This window comes from Ranitomeya variabilis, chromosome 4, assembly GCF_051348905.1.
Source record: "Ranitomeya variabilis isolate aRanVar5 chromosome 4, aRanVar5.hap1, whole genome shotgun sequence".
In the NCBI taxonomy this organism is placed as follows: Eukaryota; Metazoa; Chordata; class Amphibia; order Anura; family Dendrobatidae; genus Ranitomeya; species Ranitomeya variabilis.
The window spans coordinates 244,120,303-244,138,810 of NC_135235.1; the positions used below are offsets into that span (position 1 = coordinate 244,120,303).

The 18,508-nt window shown below is 47.1% G+C and overlaps 1 protein-coding gene across 1 annotated transcript in view; it reads left to right on the plus strand.

Moving 5' to 3' along the window:
- JAM3 (junctional adhesion molecule 3) overlaps positions 1–18,508 on the plus strand; it is a 116,691-nt gene that overhangs the window by 82,048 nt on the left and 16,135 nt on the right. Inside the window, exons 3-4 of the mRNA XM_077249344.1 lie at positions 2,437–2,550; positions 2,704–2,856. Of these exons, the coding sequence (XP_077105459.1) occupies positions 2,437–2,550; positions 2,704–2,856 (267 nt within the window). The remainder of the gene's footprint in view (positions 1–2,436; positions 2,551–2,703; positions 2,857–18,508) is intronic.

An 18,508-nucleotide genomic window follows, 5' to 3' on the forward strand; every position in this document is an offset into this window, starting at 1 on the left:
CCCTCGGTCTGTGTACACGTCTGCTCCTGCTCTCGCTTTGTCTGTGTACACGTCTGCTCCTGCTCTCCCTCGGTCTGTGTACACGTCTGCTTGTGCTCTCCCTCGATCTGTGTACACGTTGCTGCTGCTCTCCCTCGGTCTGTGTGCACGTCTGCTGCTGCTCTCGCTCTGTCTGTGTACGGGTCTTCTCCTGTTCTCGCTGGGTCTGTGTACAGGTCTGCTCCTGCTCTCGCTCGGTCTGTGTACGGGTCTTCTGCCCTTACTTGGTCTGTGTAAGGGTCTGCTCCTGCTATCGCTTGGTCTGTGTACTGGTCTGCTCCTGCTCTCGCTGGGTCTGTGTACGGGTCTGCTGCTGCTCTCTCTCTGTCTGCTGCTGCTCTCACTCGGTCTGTGTACGGGTCTGCTCCTGCTCTCGCTCAGTCTGTGTACATGTCAGCTCCTGCTCTCCCTCGGTCTGTGTACACGTCTGCTCCTGCTCTCCCTCGATCTGTGTACACGTCCGCTCTGTACACGTGGACGCTCCTGCTCTCCCTCGGTCTGTGTACACGTTGCTGCTGCTCTCCCTCAGTCTGTGTACACGTCTGCTCCTGCTCTCCCTCGGTCCGTGTACACGTCTGCTGCTCTCGCTCTGTTTGTGTACGGGTCTTCTCCTGTTCTCGCTGGGTCTGTGTACGGGTCTGCTCCTGCTCTCGCTCGGTCTGTGTACACGTCTGATCCTGCTCTCGCTCGGTCTGTGTACACGTCTGCTCCTGCTCTCGCTCGGTCTGTGTACACGTCTGCTCCTGCTCTCACTTAGTCTGCGTACAGGTCTGCTCCTGCCCTCGCTTAGTCTGCGTACAGGTCTGCTCCTGCTCTCGCTCGGTCTGTGTACACGTCTGATCCTGCTCTCGCTCGGTCTGTGTACATGTCTGCTCCTGCTCTCGCTCGGTCTGTGTACACGTCTGCTCCTGCACTCGCTTAGTCTGTGTACAGGTCTGCTCCTGCTCAGTCTGTGTACGGGTCTGCTCTTTCTCTCGCTCGGTCTGTGTACGGGTCTTCTTCTCTTACTTGGTCTGTGTACGGGTCTGCTCCTGCTCTCGCTCGGTCTGTGTACACGTCTGATCCTGCTCTCGCTCGGTCTGTGTACACGTCTGCTCCTGCACTCGCTTAGTCTGTGTACAGGTCTGCTCCTGCTCAGTCTGTATACGGGTCTGCTCTTTCTCTCGCTCGGTCTGTGTACGGGTCTTCTTCTCTTACTTGGTCTGTGTACGGGTCTGCTCCTGCTCTCGCTCGGTCTGTGTACGAGTCTTCTGCTCTCGCTCGGTCTGTGTAAGGGTCTGCTCCTGCACTCGCTTGGTCTGTGTACAGGTCTTCTCCTGCTCTCACTGGGTCTGTGTATGGGTCTGCTCCTGCTCTCGCTGGGTCTGTGTACAGGTCTTCTCCTGCTCTTGCTGGGTCTGTACGGGTCTGCTCCTGCTCTCGCTGGGTCTGTGTACAGGTCTTCTCCTGCTCTTGCTGGGTCTGTACGGGTCTGCTCCTGCTCTCGCTGGGTCTGTGTACAGGTCTTCTCCTGCTCTCTGGGTCTGTGTACGGGTCTTCTGCTCTCTCGCGGTCTGTGTACGGGTTTGCTGCTGCGATCGCTCGGTCTGTGTACGGGTCTGCTGCTGCTCTCGCTCGGCCTGTGTACGGGTCTGCTGCTTCTCTCTCTCTGTCTGCTGCTGCTCTCGCTTGGTCTGTGTAAGGGTCTGCTGCTGCTCTCGCTCGGTCTGTGTAAGGGTCTGCTGCTGCTCTCGCTTGGTCTGTGTAAGGGTCTGCTCCCGCTCTCACTGGGTCTGCGTACAGGTCTTCTCCTGCTGTCGCTGGGTCTATGTACGGGTCTGCTGCTGCTCTCGCTCGGCCTGTGTAAGGGTCTGCTCCTGCTCTCGCTGGGTCTGTTGCTTCTCTCTCTCTGTCTGCTGCTGCTCTCGCTTGGTCTGTGTAAGGGTCTGCTGCTGCTCTCGCTCGGCCTGTGTAAGGGTCTGCTCCCGCTCTCACTGGGTCTGCGTACAGGTCTTCTCCTGCTGTCGCTGGGTCTATGTACGGGTCTGCTCCTGCTCTCGCTGGGTCTGTGTACGGGTCTTCTGCTCTCTCTCGGTCTGTGTACGGGTTTGCTGCTGCGATCGCTTGGTCTATGTACGGGCCTGCTCCTGCGCTCGGTCTGTGTACATTTTTGCTCTTATTCTCACTCGGCCTGCCTACACTTCTCTTGCTCGGTCTGTGTACAGGGCTGCACCTACTCTCACTTGGTCTGTACACTCACCCTGCACCATTTCGGTAGAGATCCTTTTTTTTTCTTGGGATTTGGTGTCTGCATCTGAGGTAAAATAATAGAAGCCACTAACAATAAAGGTGGGTTAGTTCTTGCTAAATATGATGATCAAACCTAGGCATGCTGCTGATAACTTTCTCTTTCTCCAGGGGTGGAGCTGTCATGTCAGATCAAACAAACATATACTGAGAATCCACGCATTGAGTGGAAGAAGATTCGGAACGGCGACACGTCTTATGTCTATTTTCATGGTGTGATTCAAGGTTTGTGTGTGCAATGTTCCGCTGGTTTCTACGTTTGCATATTTGCAAGGTCTCTCTTGTTACATCCTGGATTGGTCGGGCTAGCTCATTAAATGATGTACACCTTGAGATTCTAACCCCACTCACAGCATAAAAATTTTTCTATTTTATTAGGAGATTTGAAAAATCGGGCTGAAATCAAGGATGGGATTTCCCTGGTTATTTATAATGCTACACGAACAGACAATGGGAAATATCGCTGTGAAGTGGCTGCAGCTGATGACCCGAAGAGGTTTGCAGAAATCTCTATCAACCTAACAGTCACAGGTGAGTAGCCTACATGAGACATGTTGTGGCCGAGACTTCCGCATCAGGGTTATTGTAGTCTGACCACTGTAATCTGCAGGGAATTGCTGCACATGTCCGACTCTGGAGGCATAACCACAGTTTAAATGATGGCAGTTAGTCAACCTGGATCGTTGGAGTAATTGTCACTTTCCTATTGCTTTGGTTAATTATCTACATAACCATTTCACAACTTCAACAGGGGCATACAATCCTCTGACTGATCGCATATGTAGAGTCCTTGGGGGAAAGATACAGCGTAATGACTCCTCTGACTGACCACATAGGTACACCGTCACTGGGGAAAGGATACAGCTTAATCACTCCTGTGATGAACCCGCACATCGCCACCCTGCTTGACGTCACTATTACGTTAAACGGATCACGTAATGCGGTCTCCCTGACGTTCCTCATCACCTGGGGACACGTAAAGTCAGCTTGGTACAGTTTTACAAAGACACCCTCTGTCCACATGGGCCCAGGGAGGCACAGGAAGTGAGAGGATATGGCCCATGCAGTCACCAATGGTGCACCACAATCGCTCACAACCCTGACATACTGAAGAGACCCCTTTCACTATCACCAGTGAAACAAAGCACTGTCAGCCCAGTAGGACTGCCACCAGTTCCTTGTTTGATATAAGCCTGGTATTATGTCGGGACAGAAACCAGTCCCAGTGGCATGGAAAGTTAAACCGAGAAATGGACATGTGGATCGAGATAAAGCAGCAGCCCAAGGTTAAATTATATATAACCCTTAAGGGTCCACTAGACAATACACTATACACACGATGGTTATGCATATACAATGGCAGATATGCAAATACAATTTTGGTAGAATAAAAGACATAAGCAGATGGATCATGTCAATTACTGGACTCCTGTTACTACCCTCCTGCCCTCTGGGCTGAATCTAAATCCTCTCCCCTTCCCTCTGGCAGCCAAAACTCCAAAACCAAAAATGAGCCATAACTCTTTAATGGATGATACTAGAGAGGCACCATCGGGTCCAGCCGGACCCCTGCTGAGCGATGAGACTAAACACATCTTTGCTATCTGGCTTAGCCATTCTATATATATATCCCCTCCCTGGAGTGTTAGAACGGATTGAGACCCTGGGAGGCGTTCGGTCCATTCCAGAAATCTCAAAAATGAACACTATGTACAACTAGGATGCATGGTATCTGTATAACTCCTTATGCAATTATGTTTCTGGAATGTTCTTTGGCAGCTCCAACATGACTTTGTATTGCAAGCAAGCCTTTGTCCTGCTCTGGGCAGGCTGGCTCAAGGTGTGAGATCTGTCACAAACAGCCTTTTGAGGCTTGGCCACCCTGCTGAGCTAGGTGTTCTCATACAGCTGCACGCTGAAGGAGGTTTTATAATCCCATGCCAGATAGGATACAAATGATTGACATGAAATTATATCTCCTGTTATGACCCCAAACACAAAAAACCAGCTAATAAGGCAGTGGTAACTGGGCTGACCGTATATCTAATCCTAGCACCACAAATAGCAGCAGCCGGGGAACGTGCCTACGTTGGTTCTAGACGTCTCGCGCCAGCCGGAGAACTAACTAACCCTAGAAGGGAAAAGATAGACCTTTCTTGCCTCCAGAGAAAAGACCCCAAAAGTTGGATACAAGCCCCCAACAAATAATAACGGTGAGGTAAGAAGAAAAGACAAACGTAAGAATGAACTAGTTATTTAGCAAAGAGAGGCCCACTGACTAATAGCAGAATATAGTAAGATGACTTATATGGTCAGCAAAAACCCTATCAAAATTTCCACGCTGGATATTCAAGAACCCCCGAACTGTCTAACGGCCCGGGGGGAGAATACCAGCCCCCTAGAGCTTCCAGCAAAATCAGGAATCACATTTAGTACAAGCTGGACAAAAAATAAGAGCAATGCAAATAACCAAAAAACAAGGAAGCAAGACTTAGCTTAATTTTGCAGGAACCAAGACCAGCAGACAGGAGCAAACAGAAAGGACTGATTACAACGATGCCAGGCACCAGACTGAGAATTCAGGAAGTTCATATAGCAACACCCCTGGATTAACGACCCAGGTGGGTGCCAAACTGAGGAAAGACAATCCCAGAGTCATATCACTAGTGACCACAAGAGGGAGCCAAAAAAGTCTAATTCACAACAGTACCCCCCCTTTAAGGAGGGGTCACCGAACCCTCACCAAGACCACCAGGGCGATCAGGATGAGCAGCGTGAAAGGCACGAACTAAATCGGCCGCATGCACATCAGAGGCAACCACCCAGGAATTATCCTCCTGACCATAGCCCTTCCACTTGACCAGATACTGAAGCCTCCGCCTGGAGAGACGAGAATCCAAGATCTTCTCCACCACGTACTCCAACTCGCCCTCAACCAACACCGGAGCAGGAGGCTCAACAGAAGGAACCACAGGTACAACGTACCGCCGCAACAAAGACCTATGGAACACGTTGTGAATGGCAAACGACACCGGAAGATCCAAGCGAAAGGACACAGGATTAAGGATTTCCAATATCTTGTAAGGACCGATGAAGCGAGGCTTAAATTTAGGAGAGGAGACCTTCATAGGAACAAATCGAGAAGACAGCCATACCAAATCCCCAACACGAAGTCGGGGACCCACACCGCGGCGGCGGTTGGCAAAACGCTGAGCCTTCTCCTGTGACAACTTTAAGTTGTCCACCACATGATTCCAAATCTGTTGCAACCTATCCACCACAGAATCTACCCCAGGACAGTCAGAAGGCTCCACATGTCCCGAGGAAAAACGAGGATGGAAACCAGAGTTGCAGAAAAATGGCGAAACCAAAGTAGAGGAACTAGCCCGATTATTAAGGGCAAACTCAGCCAACGGCAAGAAGGTCACCCAATCATCCTGATCTGCAGAAACAAAACACCTCAAATAAGCCTCCAGAGTCTGATTAGTTTGTTCCGTTTGTCCATTAGTCTGAGGATGAAAGGCAGACGAAAACGACAAATCAATGCCCATCTTAGCACAAAAGGATCGCCAGAACCTGGAAACAAACTGGGATCCTCTGTCAGACACGATATTCTCAGGAATGCCGTGTAAACGAACCACATTCTGAAAGAACAAAGGAACCAGATCGGAAGAGGAAGGCAGCTTAGGCAAAGATACCAAATGGACCATCTTGGAAAAGCGATCACATACCACCCAGATGACAGATATGCCCTGAGACACCGGAAGATCTGAAATGAAATCCATGGAAATGTGTGTCGAAGGCCTCTTCGGGACAGGCAAGGGCAAGAGCAACCCGCTGGCACGAGAACAGCAAGGCTTAGCTCGAGCACAAGTCCCACAGGACTGCACAAATGACCGCACATCCCGTGACAAGGAAGGCCACCAAAAGGACCTAGCCACCAAATCTCTGGTGCCAAAAATTCCAGGATGCCCTACCAACACCGAGGAATGAACCTCGGAAATGACTCTGCTGGTCCACTTATCAGGAACAAACAGTCTGTCAGGTGGACAAGAGTCAGGTCTACCAGCCTGAAATCTCTGCAACACACGTCGCAAATCCGGAGAAATGGCTGACAAGATTACTCCCTCTTTAAGAATACCAACTAGTTCTGCGACTCCAGGAGAGTCAGGCACAAAGCTCCTTGAAAGAGCATCAGCCTTCACATTCTTTGAACCTGGTAAATACGAGACCACAAAGTCAAAACGGGAGAAAAACAATGACCAACGGGCCTGTCTAGGATTCAGGCGTTTAGCAGACTCGAGATACATCAGATTTTTGTGATCAGTCAAGACCACCACACGATGCTTAGCACCCTCGAGCCAATGACGCCACTCCTCAAATGCCCACTTCATGGCCAGCAACTCCCGATTGCCAACATCATAATTCCGCTCAGCAGGCAAAAACTTCCTAGAGAAAAAAGCACATTGGCTCATTACAGAGCAACCAGGGCCTCTCTGCGACAAAACGGCCCCTGCCCCAATCTCAGAAGCATCCACTTCAACCTGAAAGGGAAGTGAGACATCAGGCTGGCACAAAACAGGCGCTGAAGTAAACCGGCGCTTCAACTCTTGGAAAGCTTCCACTGCTGCAGGAGCCCAGTTAGCAACATCAGAACCTTTCTTGGTCATATCCGTCAAAGGTTTAACAACGCTAGAAAAATTAGCGATAAAACGACGGTAGAAGTTAGCAAAACCCAAGAACTTCTGAAGACTCTTAACTGACGTGGCTTGAGTCCAATCATGAATAGCTCGGACCTTGACTGGGTCCATCTCCACCGCAGAAGGGGAAAAAATAAAACCCAAAAAGGGAACCTTCTGTACTCCAAAGAGACACTTTGAGCCCTTAACAAACAGCATTCTCACGCAAGACCTGAAACACCATCCTGAACTGCTCTACATGCGAGTCCCAATCATCAGAAAAAAACAGAATATCATCCAGATAAACAATCATAAATTTATCCAGATACTTCCGGAAAATATCATGCATAAAGGACTGAAACACTGAAGGAGCATTAGAGAGCCCAAAAGGCATCACCAAGTACTCAAAATGACCTTCGGGCGTATTAAATGCAGTTTTCCATTCATCTCCCTGCTTAATGCGCACAAGGTTGTACGCACCACGAAGATCTATCTTGGTGAACCACTTGGCACCTTTAATCCGGGCAAACAAGTCCGACAACAGAGGCAAAGGATACTGAAATTTAACAGTGATTTTATTCAGAAGCCGATAGTCAATACAAGGTCTCAAAGATCCGTCCTTCTTGGCCACAAAAAAGAATCCCGCACCAAGAGGGGAAGAGGATGGACGGATATGCCCCTTCTCCAGAGATTCCTTGATATATGAACGCATTGCGGTATGCTCAGGTACAGACAGATTAAATAGTCTTCCCTTAGGAAATTTACTACCTGGAATCAAATCTATAGCGCAGTCACAGTCCCTATGAGGAGGCAGAGCACTGGACCTGGACTCGCTGAATACATCCTGAAAATCAGACAAATACTCAGGAACTTCCGAAGGAGTAGAGGAAGCAATAGACACCGGCGGGGAATCACCATGAATTCCCTGACAGCCCCAACTTGACACAGACATTGCCTTCCAATCCAAGACTGGATTATGGGTCTGTAACCATGGCAGACCCAAAACGACCAAATCATGCATTTTATGCAGAACAAGAAAACGAATCGCCTCCCGATGTTCAGGAGTCATACACATGGTCACCTGTGTCCAAAACTGCGGTTTATTTTCCGCCAATGGCGTAGCATCAATACCTCTAAGAGGGATAGGATTTACCAATGGATCAAGAACAAAACCACAGCGCCTGGCAAATGACAGATCCATAAGACTCAGGGCAGCACCTGAATCCACAAACGCCATAACAGGGTAGGAAGACAATGAGCAAATTAAAGTCACAGACAAAATAAATTTAGGTTGCAAATTACCAATGGCGACAGGGCTAACAACCCTTGTTAGGCGTTTAGAGCATGCTGATATAACGTGTAGAATCACCACAGTAAAAACACAACCCATTCTGACGTCTATGATTTTTCCGTTCATTTCTAGTCTGAATTCTATCACATTGCATTAAATCAGGTGTCTGTTCAGACAACACCACCAGAGGATTAGCAGTTTTGCGCTCCCGCAAACGCCGATCAATTTGAATAGCCAGCGCCATGGAATCATTCAGACTTGTAGGAATGGAGAAACCCACCATCACATTCTTAATGGCTTCAGAAAGGCCATTTCTGAAATTTGCGGCCAGAGCACACTCATTCCACTGAGTAAGCACGGACCATTTCCGAAATTTTTGGCAATACACTTCAGCTTCATCCTGGCCCTGAGAAATAGCCAGCAAGGCTTTTTCTGCCTGAATTTCAAGATTGGGTTCCTCGTAAAGCAATCCGAGCGCCAGAAAAAACGCATCAATATTCGCCAATGCCGGATCTCCTGGCGCTAGCGAGAAAGCCCAATCCTGAGGGTCGCCCCGCAAGAAAGAGATAACAATTTTAACTTGCTGAGCTGAGTCTCCAGACGAACGGGGTCTCAGAGATAGAAACAATTTACAATTATTCCTGAAATTCCTAAACTTAAATCGGTCTCCAGAGAACAGTTCAGGAATAGGTATTTTAGGTTCAGACATTGGACTACTGGTAACAAAATCTTGTATGCTCTGCACACGAGCAGCAAGCTGATCCACACTTGTAATCAAAGTCTGGACATTCATGTCTGCAGCAAGCATAAGCCACTCAGAGGTAAAGGGGAGGAAGAAAGCGAGGAAAAAAAAAAAAACTCAGAATTTCCTTTCTTATTATCCCACTTCTGCAATGCATTAAACATTCAATGTTGGCCTGGCATACTGTTATGACCCCAATGGCAGAGGGTCTCAGAAATAAATACCAAGTCTGCAAACACAAAAAACCAGCTAATAAGGCAGTGGTAACTGGGCTGACCGTATATCTAATCCTAGCACCACAAATAGCAGCAGCCGGGGAACGTGCCTACGTTGGTTCTAGACGTCTCGCGCCAGCCGGAGAACTAACTAACCCTAGAAGGGAAAAGATAGACCTTTCTTGCCTCCAGAGAAAAGACCCCAAAAGTTGGATACAAGCCCCCAACAAATAATAACGGTGAGGTAAGAAGAAAAGACAAACGTAAGAATGAACTAGGTATTTAGCAAAGAGAGGCCCACTGACTAATAGCAGAATATAGTAAGATGACTTATACGGTCAGCAAAAACCCTATCAAAATTTCCACGCTGGATATTCAAGAACCCCCGAACCGTCTAACGGCCCGGGGGGAGAATACCAGCCCCCTAGAGCTTCCAGCAAAATCAGGAATCACATTTAGTACAAGCTGGACAAAAAATAAGAGCAATGCAAATAACCAAAAAACAAGGAAGCAAGACTTAGCTTAATTTTGCAGGAACCAAGACCAGCAGACAGGAGCAAACAGAAAGGACTGATTACAACGATGCCAGGCACCAGACTGAAAATTCAGGAAGTTCATATAGCAACACCCCTGGACTAACGACCCAGGTGGGTGCCAAACTGAGGAAAGACAATCCCAGAGTCATATCACTAGTGACCACAAGAGGGAGCCAAAAAAGTCTAATTCACAACAATCTCCCATATTCTTCGCACCTCCCCCCTTTTAGAGGGTGCTAGGACACAGCACTTTACGGTGTTCCCTCGCCCACAACCTGCCCTCGTCGGGATAACCACTCAGCATTACCATGGTCACAGCCCGTATTGTCGAATGGTGAAGTGGCACTGTTGGAGTGCAGGGCTCTGGCATAACAACCTCCCATTCGTTCCGTATATGATGTGTAACTAGCTGAGGGGGTTGTTGTCCATTTCCATGGTGAATTGGCATCCGTACAAACGGTGCAGGGCCCACACAATTGCCAGACATTCCATCTTCATTGTGGAGTAGGCCACCTGCCTCGGCAGGAGCTTTCAGCCCAGGTACAAAACGGGGTGTCCTTGGCTCATAGAGTCGACCTGTCTAAGTCATTGCCATCGGTCTGTACTACAAACGGCTGTGTAAAGTCGAATGCTTGTAGTATTGGGAAGCTGGAAAGGGCGGTCTTCAACGCCCGGAAGGCCATGTCACAGTCATTTGTCCAATCAACTGCGGAGGGCAGCCTTTTCTTTGTGAGGTCCGTCAGGGGCGCCAGATGATTTTCCCAGGTGGGACTGAAGATGGCAATGTCATCCAGCTACACAGCTGCATACTCTTCAAAGTCCCTTGAGCAGCGTGTTGACAATCCCCTTTAAATTGGCAGGGGCAATCTTCATGCATAATGCCTTCACTGTGGACTTCTACAGTCAGAATGGGGTGATAGTGTTCCCGTGCCCGGTGGGTCAGTGGAATCTGCCGATATCCGCGGCTCAGATCCATGATGTTCATGTACTTGGCAACAGCCAACTGATTGAGCAGGTCATCACTGCATGGCATTGGGTACGCATCGGTGATCGTGACAGCGTTAAGCCACCTGTAGTCCACGCAGAAACAAGTTTTCCGGTCCTTCTTTGGGACAAGGACTACAGGAGAAGCCCAAGCACTGCTGGATGTTTTAATGACCCCCAGCTTCAGCATCTAGTCAATCTCCTAGCGCATGTGCTGCTGCACCTCCAGTAAGACCCGATATACTGAACACCGGATTGGGGGATGATCTCTGGTGTCCACGTGATGGACTGCCGACTCTGTCCTTCCGGGCTTGTTGTTGAACAAATCCCGGAAGAGGTGAAGGGTTGCCCACAGCTGTGACCATTTGTCTGACAAGAGCAGGTGACAAACCTCAACATCCTCGATGGCCCACTCGTCCTATCATATCAGGGAGGGTATATGCCTCATTCCTTTTCCTGGCAGGTTGCAAACGGGGAGGTTGTAGGCCTCCCACTCATGAAGTGCCTTCGTCATGTTCATCATGTTCATGGGGAAGGCCTTCCTCCTTCCCCATGCGTGGTCCAGGGTGACCAGGTACGTTTTGGCATTTAGCTGCTGGTGCATGAGGTATGGGCCCTCCCAGGCCGCCTGAAGCTTGTCCTTGGGTACTGGGGCCAATACCCACACCTTTTGACCCACCTGGTAGGTCCTCTCACAAGCAGTCTGGTTGTGCCATAGCTTCTGGACAGCCTGGGCTCGTGTTATATTATTGTGCAGCAGCTGCACCAAGGCTTGCAACTTGTCACGGAAGCGCACGACATACTCAATGACCAAAACTCCAGGGATGGCTGTTTCCTTCCCAGACCTCTTTTACCAGAGCCAGAGGCCCCCACACAGGTAGTCCGTACAGGAGCTTAAAGGGGGAGAACCCCGTTGAGGCCTGTGGAACCTCTTTGTAGGCACATAGCAGTTGTGGGAGGTATTGCTCCCAGTCGCACCCGTGGGAGTTAACCAACATTTTAAGCATCTTCAGGGTGTCATTGAATTGATTGCAAAGGCCATTGGTTTTTGTATGGTACAGGCTGGCCACCAGATGTTGCACATGTATTTTCTTACAGAGGGACTCCCGTCCGCTGCGACATGAACTGGGCCTCCCAGTTGATGTGCATTTCCTGGGGAAAACCCCACACGGGAGATAATCTGTGGCGGTGGCCACATTGTCTGCCCGAATGGACAACGCTACCGCTTCCGGGTGGTTTTGTCTACTACAGTCAGTACCTAGCATTTCCCAAAGCTTCTGGGAGTAGCCATCGGGCCAACCAAATCCACATCCACCCTCCTGATGGGCAGAATAACTAATGGGGCTTTGGAGCGCCGCCCCGCCTTCCCCACCGTCTGACAGGTGTCACACGAATGGCAGTAGGGTTAGGGTTATGGTTCGGCCTCCATCCTTGGCCAATAGAAATGCTGGGCTAGCTTGGCCTTGGTATTGGTGACACCTAGGTGTACAGCCATCGGAATCTCATGCGCAATCCACAACAACTCCACCCTGAACAGATAGGGTACCGCCTACTGTCGGACCCTAGGCAACACCTCCGGTGAACCTTGCTGGACCAGTACCCAGTACAGCTGTCTTTGGTCCCAGACCAACCACTCAAAGTCTGAGTCCGAGGAAGACTGTGCTGCTTGCTCGAGAGCTTTCAGGCTGTCGTCCGTTTCCAACGCCACCTGAAACACCTGAGTGGACATGGTCAGAATAGACGAGACCGCCACATCTTCTATCAGTTCCCCGGGACCTGTCCCCTGGCTTCCATCTGATCTAGCAGCCACTTGGTCGGAAGAGGGGAGGCCATCGGACTTCCGAGGGGCCCTGGGGCTACCACGGCCACTGCAACCACAGGTAGTGCCTGCTTCGCCTATGCTTCTGACCAAGTTGCCGGTCCAAACTGAGTGACCTGGCCAGAAGCCAGCAGATATTAAACTACCCAAAAACAAACATATTTCAATAACAATATCTCATCTTTATTAAGTGAAATAGATAAAACAACACAATTTAAAACATGAATTTAAGGGGGGTTGTTATACAGAGACAGGAGTGGTAATCAGTCATAAATACATACAAATAATTACATAAATCCAAAGTTTTACAGTATAAGATAATGAACAAATATACAGTGCCTTGCGAAAGTATTCGGCCCCCTGGAACTTTTCAACCTTTTCCCGCATATCATGCTTCAAACATAAAGATACCAAATGTGAATTTTTGGTGAAGAATCAACAACAAGTGGAACACAATTGTGAAGTTGAATGAAATTTATTGGTTATTTAAAATTTTTGTGGAAATTCAAAAACTGAAAAGTGGGGCGTGCAATATTATTCGGCCCCTTTAACTTAATACTTTGTTGCGCCACCTTTTGCTGCGATTACAGCTGCGAGTCGCTTGGGGTATGTCTCTATCAGTTTTGTACATCGAGAGACTGAAATTCTTGCCCATTCTTCCTTGGCAAACAGCTCGAGCTCAGTGAGGTTTGATGGAGATCGTTTGTGAACAGCAGTTTTCAGCTCTTTCCACAGATTCTCAATTGGATTGAGATCTGGCCTTTGACTTGGCCATTCTAACACCTGGATACGTTTATTTGTGAACCATTCCATTGTAGGTTTTGCTATATGTTTGGGATCATTGTCTTGTTGGAAGACAAATCTCCGTCCCAGTCTCAGGTCTTTTGTAGACTCCAACAGGTTCTTTTGTGGACTCCAACAGGTTTTCTTCAAGAATGGTCCTGTATTTGGCTCCATCCATCTTCCCATCAATTTTAACCATCTTCCCTGTCCCTGCTGAAGAAAAGCAGGACCAATCCATGATGCTGCCACAGCCATGTTTGACAGTGGGGATGGTGTGTTCAGGGTGAGGAGCTGTGTTGCCTTTACGCCAAACATATCGTTTGGCATTTTTGTCAAAAAGTTTGATTTTGGTTTCATCTGACCTTCTTCCACATGTTTGGTGTGTTTCGAAGGTGGCTTATTGCAAACTTTAAACAACACTTTTTATGGATATTTTTGAGAAATGGCTTTCTTCTTGCCACTCTTCCATAAAGGCCAGATTTGTGCAGTGTACGACTGATTGTTGTCCTTTAGACAGACTGTCCCACCTCAGCTGTAGATCTCTGCAGTTCATCCAGAGTGATCATGGGCCTCTTGGCTGCATCTCTGATCAGTCTTCTCCTTGTTTGAGATGAAAGTTTAGAGGGACAGCCGGGTCTTGGTAGATTTGCAGTGGTATGATACTCCTTCCATTTCAATATGATCGCTTGCACAATGCTCCTTGAGATGTTTAAAGTTTGGAAATAATTTTGTAGCCAAATCTGTCTTTAGACTTCTCCACAACAGTATCATGGACCTGCCTGTTTTGTTCCTTGGTCTTCATGATGCTCTCTGTGCTTCAAACAGAACCCTGAGACTATCACAGAGCAGGTGCATTTATACGGAGGCTTGATTACCCACGGGTGGATTCTATTTATCATTATTAGGCATCTAGAACAACATTGGATCAGTCAGAGATCCACATTGAAATTTTGGAGGGAGTTTGCTGCACTGAAAGTAAAGGGGCCGAATAATATTGCACGCCCCACTTTTCAGTTTTTGAAATTCCACAAAAATGTAAAAAAAACAATACATTTCGTTCAACTTCACAATTGTGTTCCACTTCTTGTTGATTCTTCACCAAAAATTTACATTTGGTATCTTTGTTTGAAGCATGATATGTGGGAAAAGGTTGAAAAGTTCCAGGGGGCCGAATACTTTAGGAAGGCACTGTATATAATTTCTGTGAATCATGGACAGATAAAGAAATTCAGCCCGATGTCAGATGCTAGGGGCCCATCTAATGGTCTTGTACAATGGTGTGTGTCATCAAAAGGTAAAGTATGTCCTATGAAAGTATACCTATCAGGGTTGAAATGACAATAAGTGCATCGTGTCCATTAAATATATACAGTACAGACCAAAAGTTTGGACACACCTTCTCATTTAAAGATTTTTCTGTATTTTCATGACTACGAAAATTGTACATTTACACTGAAGGCATCAAAACTATGAATTAACACATGTGGAATTATATACTTAACAAAAAAGTGTGAAACAACTGAAATTATGTCTTATATTCTAGGTTCTTCAAAGTAGCCACCTTTTGCTTTGATGACTGCTTTGCACACTCTTGGCATTCTCTTGATGAACTTCAAGAGGTAGTCACCGGGAATGGTTTTCACTTCACAGGTGTGCCCTGTCAGGTTTAATAAGTGGGATTTCTTGCCTTATAAATGGGGTTGGGACCATCAGTTGTGTTGTGCAGAAGTCTGGTGGATACACAGCTGATAGTCCTACTGAATAGACTGCTAGAATTTGTATTATGGCAAGAAAAAAGCAGCTAAGTAAAGAAAAACAAGTGGCCATCATTACTTTAAGAAATGAAGGTCTACGGCATGCGTTTGTGGCCCAGAATGAGGGGGATTGTTTCCAAATTCAAAACGACTTAGTATTAGACTACATCTGTGGAGTGGGGACAACGAGGGGTGCTATTTCATCTTTATATAAGGATCTACTTCACACTCACCTATTAGAATATCTGATTGGTGCGAGGGCTAAATGGGAAAGAGAGCTGGGTCGTTTAGAGGATGAAACGTGGGAGTCTGTATTAGAATGGATACCGAAACTATCACTGAATGAGCCGTATAGACTTTCCCAGCTTTATATTGTACACAGAGTGTATAGATCCCCGGATGTCCTGTATAGAGCTGGGCTGAGATCTGACTCGGAATGCCCTAGATGTAGGAATAATAGTGCTGGAATGTTTCATATGTTATGGTCGTGTCCAAGATTGACTGACTGCTTTTTGGTTGGTGGTTGTAAGCCGGATAGAAGGGGTATACAGATGTGTAATTCCAAGAGAACCTTTGGTGTGCGTGCTGGGGTACGTGGAAGAGATAACTGTGGATAACAAGCTGAAAATAGCTATCGCTAGACTACTAAACATGGCTCAAAAGGTCATAGCCAAAAATTGGATCAAGGAGGAACCTCCCTCGAGGGGAGAATATCTTAAATGTGTGAAGCAGGTCATTACCCTGGAAAAGGGTGTATATCAGAAAAGAGGGAAGATGGGCCTGTTTGATAAATTGTGGATGCCCTGGTTGGAACTAGGCTAGGGGAGGCTAAGAGAAGTTAGGCCTGAGGAGGGTTCGTCTATTTATTTATGGTGTACTCGTGTACAAATAAAAGTTATTGTATATGGATAACGTATATAATACTACAGGATATCTTAAGAGGAAGGCGTGAGTTGTCTAAAAGGGAAGGAGGGGGGCGGGATGGGTAAGGGAGGGTTAAGAGTGGGGAAAATGGAAATGTATACCTTAATGTGAAATGTTTTATTGTACTCTTATATTTAATAAAAAAAATTTGAGTAAAAAAAAAAAAGAAATGAAGGTCAGTCGGTCCAAAAAATTGGAAAAACTTTGAAAGTGTACCCAATTGCAGTGGCAAAAACCATCAAGCGCTATAAAGAAACTGACTCACATGAGGACCGCCCCAGGAAAGGAAGACCAAGAGTCACCTCTGCTTCTGAGGATAAGTTTATCCGAGTCACCAGCCTCAGAAATCGCAGGTTAACAGCAGCTCAGATTAGAGACCAGATCAATGCCACACAGAGTTCTAGCAGCAGACACATCTCTACAACAACTGTTAAGAGGAGACTTTGTGCAGCAAGCCTTCATGGTAAAATAGCTGCTAGGAAACCACTGCTAAGGACAGGCAACAAGCAGAAGAGACTTGTTTGGGCTAAAGAACACAAGGAATGGACATTAGACCAGTGGAAATCTGTGCTTTGGTCCGATGAGTCCAAATTTGAGATCTTTGGTTCCAACCACCGTGTCTTTGCGCGACGCAGAAAAGGTGAACGGATGGACTCTACATGCCTGGTTCCCACCGTGAAGCATGGAGGAGGAGGTGTGATGGTGTGGGGGGTGCTTTGCTGGTGACACTGTTGGGGATTTATTCAAAATTGAAGGCATACTGAACGAGTATGGCTACCACAGCATCTTGCAGCGGCATGCTATTCCATCCGATTTGCGTTTAGTTGGACCATCATTTATTTTTCAACAGGACAATGACTCCAAACACACCTACAGGCTGTGTAAGGGCTATTTGACCAAGAAGGAGAGTGATGGGGTGCTACGCCAGATGACCTGGCCTCCACAGTCACAGACCTGAACCCAATCGAGATGGTTTGGGGTGAGCTGGACCGCAGAGTGAAGGCAAAAGGGCCAACAAGTGCTAAGCATCTCTGGGAACTCCTTCAAGATTGTTGGAAGACCATTCCCAGTGACTGCCTCTTGAAGCTCATAAAGACAAATGCCAAGAGTGTGCAAAGCAGTCATCAAAGCAAAAGGTGGCTACTTTGAAGAACCTACAATATAAGACACATATTCAGTTGTTTCAGACTTTTTTGTTAAGTATATAATTCCACATGTGTTAATTCATAGTTTTGATGCCTTCAGTGTGAATGTACAATTTTCATAGTCATGAAAATACAGAAAAATCTTTAACCCCTTACTGACCTCGGACGGGATAGTACATCCGAGGTCAGCTCCCCTGCTTTGATGCAGGGCTCCGCGGTGAGCCCGCATCAAAGCCGGGACATGTCAGCTGTTTTGAACAGCTGACATGTGCCCGCAATAGCGGCGGGTGAAATCGCGATTCACCCGCCGCTATTAACTAGTTAAATGCCGCTGTCAAACGCAGACAGCGGCATTTAACTACCGCATCCGGCAGGGCGGCCGGATATGAGCGCATCGCCGACCCCCATCACATGATCGGGGGTCAGCGATGCTTCTCCATTGTAACCATAGAGGTCCTTGAGACCTCTATGGTTACTGATCGCCGGTAGCTGTGAGCGCCACCCTGTGGATCGGCGCTCACAGCACAACTGATTTTCTGCTACATAGCAGCGAACAGCAGATTGCTGCTATGTAGCAGAGGCGATCGTGCTGTGCCTGCTTCTAGCCTCCCATGGAGGCTATTGAAGCATGGCAAAAGTTTTAAAAAAAAAGTGTGAAAAAAATAAAAAAAAATATTAAAGTTTAAATCACCCCCCTTTCGCCCCAATCAAAATAAATCAATAAAAAAAAATCAAACCTACACATATTTGGTATCGCCACGTTAAGAATCGCCCGATCTATCAAAAAAAAAAAAAAGCATTAACCTGATCGCTAAACGGCGTAACGAGAAGAAAAATCGAAACGCCAGAATTACGTTTTTTTGGTCGCCGCAACATTGCATTAAAATGCAATAACGGGCGATCAAAATAACGTATCTGCACCGAATTTGAATCATTAAAAACGCCAGCTCGGCACGCAAAAAATAAGCCCTCAACCGACCCCAGATCATGAAAAATTGAGACGCTACGAGTATCAGAAAATGGCGCGATTTTTTTATTTTTTTATTTATTTTTTTTTTTTTAAAGCAAAGTTTGGAATTTTTTTTTACCACTTAGGTAAAAAATAACCTAGTCATGTTAGGTGTCTATGAACTCGTAGTGACCTGGAGAATCATAATGGCAGGTCAGTTTTAGCATTTAGTGAATCTAGCAAAAAAGCCAAGCAAAAAACAAGCGTAGGATTGCACTTTTTTTGCAATTTCACCGCACTTGGAATTTTTTTCCCGTTCTCTAGTACACGACATGGTAAAACCAATGATGTCGTTCAAAAGT